General features: G+C 40.4%; 1 protein-coding gene across 1 annotated transcript in view; it reads left to right on the top strand.

Moving 5' to 3' along the window:
* Window positions 1-9,975, top strand: part of LOC146813402 (olfactory receptor 10J4-like) — a 108,945-nt gene extending 98,970 nt beyond the window's left edge. Inside the window, exon 4 of the mRNA XM_085614757.1 lies at window positions 9,392-9,975. Within this exon, the coding sequence (XP_085470883.1) occupies window positions 9,394-9,975 (582 nt within the window). The 5' untranslated portion in view covers window positions 9,392-9,393. The remainder of the gene's footprint in view (window positions 1-9,391) is intronic.
* Window positions 9,976-12,621: the final 2,646 nt, after the last annotated feature.

Below are 12,621 nucleotides of genomic sequence, written 5' to 3'. Positions count from 1 at the left end.
TGTGAATCTGTTTAGTAGTTCCTGAGAAAATTAGAGTTAAAAGTACATATATATCTATGGCCGGGGAGGATCCGCGCGCCCTACCCGCACCGTAAGTGCACCCTCCCTGAACCGAGCGCGCACCCTCCCGAATGCTAATTGGCTGTCGAGCGTCTCTCTACATTCGAAATCAGGAACTGTTGGCGGCCATTTTCTGCCTCGGTAGAAGCGAGGCTGAAGAAGCAAGGGGAATAAGTGTGTAAAACATATAAAGGGGGCAGAGTGGAAATACTCTGACCCTCAAGAGGTGCTTAGGGGGTCCCAGAAGGACCCCCTGGGGCCCCCTTTTAAAAAAAAAAAACGTCGAAATGCGTGCACGGTGCGCGCATCCTAACGCATTGGATGCACGGATTCTCTCGCATTGGGTGCGCGGATTCACGGAATTATTTTGGGAAAAAAGACAAAAAATCATTGGTTGTATGACTACTTTCTACACTGAAAGGTAGGGTGTATATTTCTGTTTTTTAAAGGTATGATTCTTATAGGTTGACAAATATAGATTGTAAGGAACATTATATATGATAAGCTGATATTTTGAAAAGTCAAGCACACTTCCTGTCTTGTTTAGCAACATTGTGTGCTGAACTTGTGACCTGTGTGCTCAGTGCAGTGTTCCATGACCTGTTTCTATGATAATAGATAGAAGGCAGATTGGGGGAAGGGTTGAAATATATTTCAGTTGGAAAGGGTTGAAATGTTAAACCAATTGAAATGTGTGTTTGCTTTTGAGTTTATGTGTGATGGATTGTGATTTGATGTTTACATGTATATGTGTGGAAAATGAAAGGGAAACTTTTCCATTCATTGTTTTTGCTGAGAGGTGCACAGTGCAGAGATTCTGTAAAAGAAAATATGGTGAAAATATATATATATACACTGTGAGTCTGTGTGCATTTGGGAACCACTGTGAGAGAAGCATTTGGTAACATCGTGTATTTGGTGGCAGATAACTGTTTAAAAACCTGTCATGTTGTCAAGTTTTAGTAGCATTAGAAGCCAGTCTTTGCTTATGCTTTGATTAAAGGAGTCAGTTTTTGACACAAAAGTGCAGTCCTGAAATATGTAGATTGTGTGCAGTTCCCTTACCACTTCCACAGTAGTGAATGATTTTTGGTAAACTTCAAGGGATAGTGGTTGTTGTCTAGAATTACACAGTGAGTCTGTGTGCATTTGGGAACCACTGTGAGAGAAGCATTTGGTAACATCGTGTATTTAGTGGCAGATAACTGTTTTACCTGTCATGTGGTCAAGTTTTAGTAGCATTAGAAGCCAGTGTTTGCTTATGCGTTGAATAAATGAGTCATGCTTTGACACTAATGTGCTGTACTTAAATATGTAGATTGTGTGCAGTACCATTACCTCTTTTAGACTAGTGAATGAGTTTTGGTAAACTGCTAGGGATAGTGTTGCTTGTCTAAAATCACACTGTGAGTCTGTGTACATTTGGGTAAGGATTTGGTAACATAGTGTATTTGATGACAGATAACTGTTTTAAAATCGGTCATGTTGTCAAGTTTTAGTAGCTTTAGAAGCTATTCTTTGCATATGCATTGATAAAATGAGTCAGGGTTTGACACTAAAGTGCAGTACCATGTACTATTCTCTTCACTGTGCCAGAACTGAAAATTTAAAAGTTTTACCCAGGCACTAACCTAACAGTAGTCTGATGATTTAGTCAGTTTCCAATTACTCATGTTGTGAACCATACATTACCACTTAGATTGTTTCAAATGTCTATGCAGTATGCATGCAGTCTTCTAACATACTATACACTTGTCTTTCACATTTTCAATTCGCTAGTCAGTATCCATACACTTCCAGGAAAACACCCTGCAACTCCCTTTGCAGTCCTCTAGTGACCCATTCAGCATCATGTACTAATTCATTCACTGTGCCAAAACTCAAACACTTATAAATTCACCAAGATACTATCTTTGGAGTACTCTAATCATTCAGTCAATGCCTAAGTATTTATGCACTGAGCCAGGCCTTAGCACACGGACTGCTTCAAACCCCTATCCACTATGTATGCAGCCTTCTAACCACCTAGACACTTGTCTTTCACACTTTCAATTCCCTAGTCAGTATCCATACAATCCAGCAAACATCCTGTCACTCCCTTTGGACTCCTCTAGTGACCCATTCAGTACCAAGCACTAATCCATTCCCTGTGCAAAAAGCCTACCACTTATAAATTCACCTAGGCACTCTCCTTGTTGTGCTCTAATCATTCAGTCAGTACCCAAGTAGTCATGCAGTGAGCCAGGCCTTAGCACATGGACTGTTTTAAATGCCTATGCAGTATGGATGCAGTCCTCTAATCACCTACAGAGTTGTGTTTCACACCTTCAATTCCCTAGTTAGTATTCATACACTTCTAGCAAACACCCTGTCACTCACCCAGTGTGTCTCCTTATAGTACTGTAATTATTCAGTCAGTTAGCATGTAGTCTTTTAGTGAGGTCGGCTTTAGGGCATGAACTGCTTTAAAGTAGTATACACTATGCATGTAGTGTTTTAACCATCGTCACACTTGTGGTTCAGGGCTATAGTTTCTGAGTCAGTTTTTATATAACATGTGTTTGTACAGTAATGAAATATTATAAATTTGAAAGTTATTAATATACATTTATTTGTGATTCTTTTTTACAGATACAGAACAGGAGTGTTTCTCATCTGTTTGCACTCTTCTCGTGGAAGATTGTTTGGATGAAGGGTCCTTAGGTGTTTCATCATACTTGCTGTGCCGCACGAGTATTTTTTGTTAGGATCCCCTCGTAACAGAACTCTTTTGCAAATCTTGTGCGTGACGAAGGTGGCATTGGTCTTTGTTTGCCCCTTGAGAAAAGTTGAAATTTTCCACACCACTGAAGGAAAACGTTGTGGGCGTGGTGCATCGTCCAAAAATTCATTCTTAGATTAGGTGAATATTTTAAAGCAACAACATTTACAGTTTTTGTAAGTTAAACTTATAAAATTGTGTTAGCTGTATGCATTTTATATATCTGTGATTTGTATCTTGTTTTTTTTTGAGAATAGCATGTTGGTTTTTTTTAACAATCTTTAAGATTGGTTTTTTTTTGCTGTTAAGTGATGAGTACGATTGAAATCACTATTTTTAGTGAAATGTAATATATTCTGAGAACAGCAAAAAAGGCAAATTTTAAAATAAGCAATTTTTGTGAATTTAGATTGGAATGAAAATGTGAAAAAAATGTGAACCATTTTTTATTCCTATTACTGTGAAGGTAAGTTTAACTAAGTCTCAATATGCAGATTGAGGAGGTCTGCAAGAAGCTACAAAGTTGAAACATGTTTCTAAAAACACTCTGTTTATACCTATGTAGTTTTGAAATCTGACCATAATCAGATATCATGTGACCTGCAAAAAAATGGATTTGAGGGGTTCATAATATTTCCTATTTTAGCTATTGAAGGACCGCAATTATTTCAATCATTCTTCTTTGAACACCTTTGCAGACAAAACTCTGTGATTACCTTTTATCATTCGCAAGGAATTTTAAAAAGGGAAATATGTCACTTTTTGTAACATAGTTATTGTGTAAGATACTCTTTCATATTTTCAAAGAGAGGAAAAGGCGCTCTGTGCACTTTTTATACTCCATGTAAATACAACCTCATCATGCAGGCCACTTTGTGTTGAAAGGGTGTTCTATAAGTGTTGTTGTGCATGATTGCACTTAATACTCATAGAACAAGACACATGTCTAGATTGATCAGAAATCATAAATCTCGATATGTGTGTGAATGGTGCAACATTCTAAAAATGGTGTAGGAAAGCACAACAAGGAGAATTGGTTTAATTTCTCCTTATTTTTATATCTTCAATGCATGCTGAAATGTTCAGCATACATTGAAGGTGAAAAATGCGTTTTCTCATTGTTTTTGTGCAGGAAGGTGTGTCTTCCTGTAGAAAAACTAACAGCACATGACACAGATATCCTTGCACTATGGTGCAAGGGTGCCTGTGTCACCACATGGCTGCAGTTTAAGCAGCCGTGCAGAGAGAAGCATAGATTTGCAACATATTTATGTACATATGTTGCATCCCTGTGCTTTGGAAGTACTACGGCACACTGCAGTTGAAGAGGTTACTGTGTGATGCTGCAGCACTTCCTCATAGTTCTGCACTTATACATTCACCATACGCTACTAATGCATTCATTCAGTCAATTACGTAGTACACATACATTCATCTAAACTTTCACACACTAACAAAGGAATTTAGCTCTTTTTTAAACCAGAAAAGTTAGTTCTTACAAGAACTTTTTTTTTCTTTCTTCCTTTATATTTTTTTTTTGGTTTTTCTAACAATTTTGTGATTTTTTTGGTTTTTCTGAAAAAAGCAAAACAAAAAACATAGGAGAAACCAAACAATGAACTTCAGGGAACAATAAAAAAATAAAAAAAAATAGCAAATGTGACTTTCTTGCCGGCGGCAGATCAGATCGATCGACTGCTCACCATAGCACAAAGTCTTATTGCACTTTTAAAAATTGAAATTGAGGACGGATGTCCAAGGTTTGGGCTGATGGATGCACTCTTGATGTGCTCGGCTGCGATGAGGTGGAAGGCGCAGGAGCAGGAGTGTTTCTCATCTGTTTGCACTCTTGTCGTGCAAGATTGTTTGGATGAAGGCTCCTCAGGTGCTTCATCAAACTTGCCGTGGCGCACAAGTATTTCTTGTTAGGATCCCCTCTTGACAGCACTCTTTTGCAAATCTTGCACGTAACCAAGGTGCCATTGATCTTATTCTGCCCCTCAGGAAAAGTAAAACATTTCCACACCACTGAAGAAAAACGTTCTTTGGGTGGTGCCTCCTCCAAAAATTCATCCTCAGGAGTATGAGGCGATGCAGGTGATGCCTGCTGCCCTGAAGCCATGTTTGGTTGAAAAAAGTTAGAGCTAAGTGTAAACTTAGTCTAAAAAATCTTCTTCTCTCCAAAGAGATGGTGCTCTAAAGAAGGTCAAAGAAGAATGATTGAAATGGGTGGGGTCTTTCAATAGTTAGAAGACGAAGTGTAATGAACCAATCAAATCTTTTTTTTGCAGGTCACATGGGATCTGCGAACCGTGCGCTTACGCAGCACGCACCCAGCGCGCATCCGCGAAATTGAATTATAAAAAATAAGAGGATTAGATGTAAAAATATATTAGTTTTAAGACTAGTGATGTCACTGACCATGTCATGAGTGATGTAATATGTGACGTCATCAGCAGTGCATTGCGGGGGCGCGAGTTATAGTTAGCTGAACTAACTATAACGAGGGAATTTCTAGAGTTTTGTATGAGGGAAATGTCCAGCTGACTATAACGCCCCTGAAACCTATGGTTTTTTCAGTGAATTTCTAAGGTGTTTTAAATGCCAATTCCTAACTATAACGCCCCTGAAACCTTTGGTTTTTTCAGTGAATATATATATATATATATATTCACTGAAAAACCATAGGTTTCGGGCCTGATATAGTTAGGAATTTGCATTTAAAAAACCTTTGAAATTCACTGAAAAAACCATAGGTTTCAGGCCTGATTTAGTTAGGAATTAGCATTTAAAAAACCTTTGAAATTCACTGAAAAAAACATAGGTTTCAGGCCTGATATAGTTAGGAATTAGCATTTAAAAGACCTTAGAAATTCACTGAAAAAACAATAGGTTTTAGGGGTGTTATAGTTAGCTGGGCATTTCACTCAAACAAAACCATTGAAATTCCTCCGATATAGTTAGCTGTACTAACTACATCTCGCGTGCCCGCAATCCACTGCTGATGATGCCACATATTACATCAATCATGACATGGTCAGTGACATCACAGGCCACCTCCTCCTCTGGCCACTTTAAGGCCCCGGGGACCCCATCCCCCGGGGCCGGACATTGTTTTTTAAAATTTATTTATTTTTTAATTGGGGAGGGGGGCCGCGAGGCCCCCCTACCAGGCCACTTATGGCCCCGCGGACCCCATCCCCCGTCCCAGCCGGCTCCCCGTGTCCTGCGGGAGCCGGCATTGCTTTTCCACATGGGAAGCAGCTAACATGCTGCTCCCCATGTGGAAAAGCAATCAGCTTTGCTTCATTGAAGCGAGAGCAGGTTTCAATGAAGCAAAGCAGTTTGCAATTATAGGGCGGAAGCCGCGAGGATCCCGCCCTGTCATTGAAAACTACAGTGTCCTTGGGGTGGGCACTGCAGGAGCCGGCCCTTGGGGGTGGTGGTCCCCAGGGCCTATTCAAGGCTCCAGGAGGGGAGCCCCGTGGCCCCCCTCCCACACTGACAAGTTTCCCCAGGGGTTGCCGTCCCCGGGTCTGGGGGGGGCCTGAGAGCCCCCCATTCCAAATAATTTCAAGCCCCGGGGGGCGGTGGCGGTCCCCGGGGCTCTTTTTTAATTCTGCCCCCGGGATTTGGCCCCCCAGGGGCCAATTACCAAAGAAGCGCGGGAACCCCGCGCTTCTTTTTTTTTTCCGGCCGAAATTCACGCTGGGTGCACGAATCTCACCAATTGTTTTTTAAAAAAAGGCTTTTTTTGGCCCTGGGGGTCCTTGTGGGACACCCTGAGCAGGCCTAGGGGGTCAGGGTGTTTCTACCCTGCCCCCTTGTTGCGTTTTTTTGCGTTTGTTTTATAGGTTTCTTGTGCCTCGGTTCTACCGAGGCACAAGATGGCTGCCAACACTTCCTGATCTGGAGTGTTGACAGCCAATTAGAATATAGCTCGTGCAGGGCAGGGTGCACCCTGGGTGCTGGGAGGGTGGGCTGATCCTCCGAGGCCATAGATATATCTATCTTTTTAACTCTAATTTTCTCAGGGACTACTAAACGGATTTACACGATTTAAACAAAAGGCACGTGTCTGAACTGAGGACTACCTCTTTGCCAAATTTGGTGTAATTCCGTTCAGCAGTTCGGGCTGTAGCTGCGCCAACAGGTCCTAGGGGAAAATGCATGGGGAAAACGCGTTTTGGGACCCCCCTTTTATCTCGGCCCCCGCTTGACGAATCACCGTGAAATTTTCAGGATAGGAGTGGACCAGAGCTGGCCAAAAGTTTAGAAATTTTCGCGAAGATTCGTCAATCGGCGCCAACGTTATTCCAAATAGAATGTTGCGGATTTCCTATGGAAAATAGGTCCTAACTATATCTACCTACTGGCGACCGCCAGTAGGTAATATATATATATATACACAGAGAGAGAGAGAGAGACAGACAGATAGAGACGGAGCGAGCGAGAGACAGAGGTGTATATTTATACATATGACACAATGCACAGAACACAGAAGAATAAAAACCCATATTTCTCAGGAAACCCTGATAAAACATATCACAAATTACACGAGCTACTAGTATTTTGCAGAATGTAGGGCCAAATTGTATGGCAAGGTTATCGTATTTATATGGCAAAAAATCCAAATTTGGAGCACATTTTCTGGGAACATTATTTTCACCTAAAGGCTGGGCACTGCTGAGGCTGGGCAACTATGGAGGGTTGGGTTCAGGGAACTGTTGCATATGGTAAATATTTTTTTTAAAATCACAGAAAAAAGTAAAGGAACAAGCATAGCTAGGATTTGCTTTATAATTTCTTAACGCATGCTTACAAACGCGTAATAATAAATCACAGTTGAAGTGTAACTATTGTTAGAAATATTAAAAAAAGCTAACACTGAAACTGGCAAGTGATGGTTAGGACTACCATTCATAACTTGCACAACAGCCATGCAAACCATAAGTTGTATACTAGATGCCATGTTTTTGACCTCACAATATTAATAACAAAAAATAGAAACACATAGAAGCACATTGTAATTAAATAAACACAGTTTCATCCCAATAAATCATACTACATTCATGGTTTGTCTCAATTACAGTGTTAAGGAAAAAGAGATATGTAATGTTACCTGTATGATTATTGACAAACTTTGTAAATACAACTGGTCCATCAAGAGCAAGGTCATGAGCATCACCCATTGGCAATTTCTTACTTTGGTCCCAGGGACGCTTTACATACTGTTGGTGCATTATTCCTAGTTGATATGTGTCTCAGTTAACAACAACACCCCTTAAGTGTGGATCCGATAATAATCTTTGGATTATTATTTGCAGTGTTTTGATGGTACAGCTTTCTAAGCATCCTGAATGAGGTTTTGCCATGGAGGGAGACATACCCTTTGGACAAACCAGGCTAAGGTGTTCAGGCCCTTGCTCAGAAACCCAAACCCCTGTTTAACCGCTTCATTCAAAGCAGAAGTAACACAGTCACTAGAAAGGTTGACCACAAGTTCTCTTGTGAAGTTCTTGGAACTCTTGTCCAATGTGAGAACAGGTCTGTGCCTCTTTGTTTGCTGTTCTGTTGCCACTGTCCTCGATCTGGCCCGCATCTTCTTTCTCTCCTTCTGCACATTGCATCTGTGGACTCGTGTTTATGAACACGCCTTCTTAGAGGGGTTGTTGTCACTCCTGATACCATCTAGTATCGAGTATGTTCTTCTGTCAGTGTCTGAGTAAGGCCTTTCCTATTGAATAATGACTGTCATTAGTCTTCATTTTTCATCCAATGACCTGTGTTTCTTACTCTGTTTAGTAACTTTATTTTTGGAATGTATCTCTTATAAATGCAAATATGTTTTTCTTACATTTTTCAAACATCCTGTAATCAGTTTCTTCTTTAAAAGCCTTGTTTTAATGTCTGTAATTATAGATTTAATTCAAGAATTCATTCCTTTAGACTTGATTACATGTCGGATGCCAGGGTTACAGGTCAATAGCTAAGATAAAATAAAAAGGCACCCTTTACTTTACATTGATAGTTAGGTCTTACGCGTCATACACCACAGCATATCAAGCTGACCCCAAGAAGCTATGGATGTTATTGCAATGAGAATCGTGTGTACGTTTGCCTCTGTCTACACCATATTTCATGATTTAAATTACGTTATTCAATGCATTTAATTAATTATTGTTAGTCTCTTTGTTTAGAAATTGATGGCAATGGATTATATATGGCAAGAAAACCAAACAAAAGTGACAGAATTCATTTTCTTGGGCTTCGCAAGTCTTTCACAATATCATCCATTACTGTTTGTCATGGTGTTACTAGTTTACATAAGTACTCTGCTGACCAACCTGGCCATTGTAACAGTGATATATGTGAATCCACGCCTACAATCACCCATGTATTTCTTCTTGATGAACTTGTCGCTGCTCGACATCTCTTTCTCCTCAGTCACTTCACCAAAACTGCTCTCCATCTTCGTAGGGCATGGGAAACATATCTCCTACAAGGGTTGCATGTGCCAGTTGTATTTTGCCATGTCGCTCACAAGCACTGAATTTTATCTTCTCACAGCCATGGCTTATGACCGCTACGTCGCAATCTGCAATCCACTGAAGTATGCATCGATAATGAGCAGAAATGCCTGTGTCCTGCTGGCAGCTGTTTCTTGGGCACTTGGTTTCATGGACATTCTACCACCATTGGTCGCGGTATGCAGACTCTCATTTTGTCATTCTAATAGAATTGATCATTTCTTTTGTGATCTTAGAGCTCTTGTGAAGCTATTGTGTGGTGACACACTGATAATGGAGATTGTCATCTATGTAGAAACTATGATCATAGGGGTAATCCCTTTTTTTCTGACTCTGACGTCATACACCTATATCATCTCCACCATCGCAAAGATCCGCTCCGCAGACGGGCGATGGAGAACGTTCTCCACCTGCGCGTCCCATCTCATTGTCGTGCTTCTGTTCTACGGGACTGTCAATGCAACCTACTTGCAACCTAACACGTCTCAACAACAGCACCAAGACAGGTTGTTTTCTCTCCTTTATACCACATTTATTCCATTGTCTAACCCTTTGATTTACACCTTGAGAAACAAGGAGGTAAAGAGAGCTCTAAAAAAGTTGATACATCAAAAGTTGTGTTAATCAACAAAGAATACACTTCAGGAAAAGTTTTCTAAAGTGCTTTGCTAAATGATGACACTTTATTTTTTCACAAAAATGCAAATTGGATAAGGGAGACATAAGACCAAGGTTTCAGTTTCCTGGGGTTGCTTCACATGGTGTGATGGAATCGGAGAGTTCTTTTCATCTGTGTACCGATGGCGAGTACTGAAGAAGAGATGCTGCCTCAACCAGTCAGTTGTTTTTGAGTTTACCACAGAAAACAAGTATTTCTGATGAATGCATTTACATCTCTTCTACACCCTTATAACACGTTTTAATCAGAATGTCAAGACACAAATGAGTGTATGTAAAAATAAGCTTTATTAAATACATCATAACATGTAGATATTTTCAGTATGTTCCAAATCTGAGAGAAATATGTGCTATTGAATGTTTATTTCATCTTTCACAAATGTGAACAAAATAATAGTTTGTGTATTCTAATCATTTACTGCATAAGTGGTCAGTGGATGCTTACATTTGTAGACAATTTTCAAGAACACACTATATTCACACATTTTACAAGTACACTGGCTTACTCAAATGAGAAATGTTACTTGCAGATAAGTTTTTCTTGGAACACATTTTCCAGAGACTGCATTGAACGTCATTGTTTTTACTTTACATATGATCGATTGCCCTTAACCTGTTTGGTACTTGCTCTAGAGCTTTCCATTAATCGAAACACAATGGTTTCTTCGAACCATAGGGTTTGACCTATGTCATATATAATCATTTATGAAAAGACAGTGCTGTCACGTTAGTGCCCTTAAAAAGATGTTTCCCTGCATTCAGAAAAAAGCTGGGGTATGAATATATTAGTGGGGAAGGTATGAGGTTACCTGTAGAGAGTTGGGTGACATGGCTGAGGACCAGAGACGTCCTTGAGCTCTGTTGCAGCAATCTTGGCATGATGTGATGGATAGAGAATGTTCAGAGGGAAGAGTTCAAAGCAGTGCTTCACCCCAGAAACTTAGGCCAGAGGCAGACATGGAGAGCAGGAAAACGCATGTGGGAAAGCTGGCGGAGCATTGGGGTGAAATTTCTCAGATGAAACCCTAAGTGCATGCGAGGGAGCACTGTGTGAGGGCCAGGATGTGAACAGTTCACAGAGCAGCAAGCGCAGCTATTGGTGAGGTGAGAAGGATAGCGCTATTGTGTATGCTGTGGTTAAAGCAACACACAGAGATAGAAAAATACCAGAAGCAAGGTGAGTCTGAACACTTAGGGCATCTACAAGCAAATTAATCTATAAATGTAGCATTCAGATGCAATGATTGTAGATGTAAAGCACCGATATAAAGCACCGGTGTAACACCCATATGCAAACGACACTATATAAGAATAATGTTGTATACAGGCAGCACACAGGTATATGTGACACGCATGTTAAAGGTGTAGAACTGTATATTGGTAACACCCATGTTAAAGAAGTAGAACTGCAAACACGTAGCACCCATGTTAAGGGTGTACAACTGTATACAGGCAGCACTAATACAACGACCATGGTAAAGCATTAGAACTGTATACTGGTAGCATCAAGGTAGCACCAATGTTAAAGAAGTAGAACTCTAAACAGGCAGCATCAACGTATCAACCTTGTAAAATTAGTAGAACTGTATACATGCAGCACCAAGGCAGCAACTGTGTTAAAGAAGTAGAACTATATACAGGCAGCACCAAGTACAACCCATGTTATAGAAGTAGAACTGTATATAAGCAGCACCAAGGCAGCGACAGTGTTAAAAAAGTAGAACTGTCCACAGGTTGCACCAAGTAGCACCCATGTTAAAGAAGTAGAACTATATGAGGCAGCACAAAGGTAACACCCATGTTAAAGAAGCAGAACTGTATACAGCCAGCAACAAGGGAGTGACAGAGTTAAAGGAAAAGAACTGTATACAGGTAGCAGCAGTGTTAAAGAGATAGAAATATATACAAGCAGTATGAAGGTGGCACCCATGTGTATAGAAGTAGAACTGAATACAGGCAGCACCAAGGTAGCGACAGTGTTAAAGAAGTAAAACTGAATACAGGTAGCACCAAGTTAGCACCCATGTTAAAGAACTAGAACTGTCCACAGATACTACCTACGTAGCACCCATGTTAAAGAAGTAGAACTATACACAGGCAGCAACAAGGTAGCACCCATGCTAAAGAAGTAGAACTGTATACAGGAGGCACCAAGGTAGCAACTGTGTTAAAGAAGTAGAACTATATACAGGCAGCACCAAGGTAGCACTCATGTTAAAGAAGTAGAACTATATACAGGCAGCACCAAGGTAGCACCCATATTAAAGAAGTAGAAATGGAAACAGGCAACAGCAAAGAAGCACTCATGTGAAAAGTAGAACTGTATACAGGCAGCACCAAGGTAGCACCCATGTTAAAGAAATAGAACTATATACAGGCAGCACCAAGGTAGGGAGTGTGTTAAACAAGTAGAAATGTCTACAGGTAGCGACTATGTTAAAAAAGTAGTACTATATACAGAGAGCGATCGTGTTTAAGAAGTACGACTGTATACAGTTGATAGCATCAAGGTAGAGACAGTGTAAACTAATAGAACTGTATACAGGCAGCACCAAGGTAGCACCCATGTTAAAGAAGAAGAACTATATACAG

Source organism: Triturus cristatus, chromosome 7 (genome assembly GCF_964204655.1).
Source record: "Triturus cristatus chromosome 7, aTriCri1.1, whole genome shotgun sequence".
In the NCBI taxonomy this organism is placed as follows: domain Eukaryota; kingdom Metazoa; phylum Chordata; class Amphibia; order Caudata; family Salamandridae; genus Triturus; species Triturus cristatus.
The sequence above is the reverse complement of the archived record's forward strand: the minus strand, read 5'-3'. Positions and strand labels throughout refer to the sequence as shown.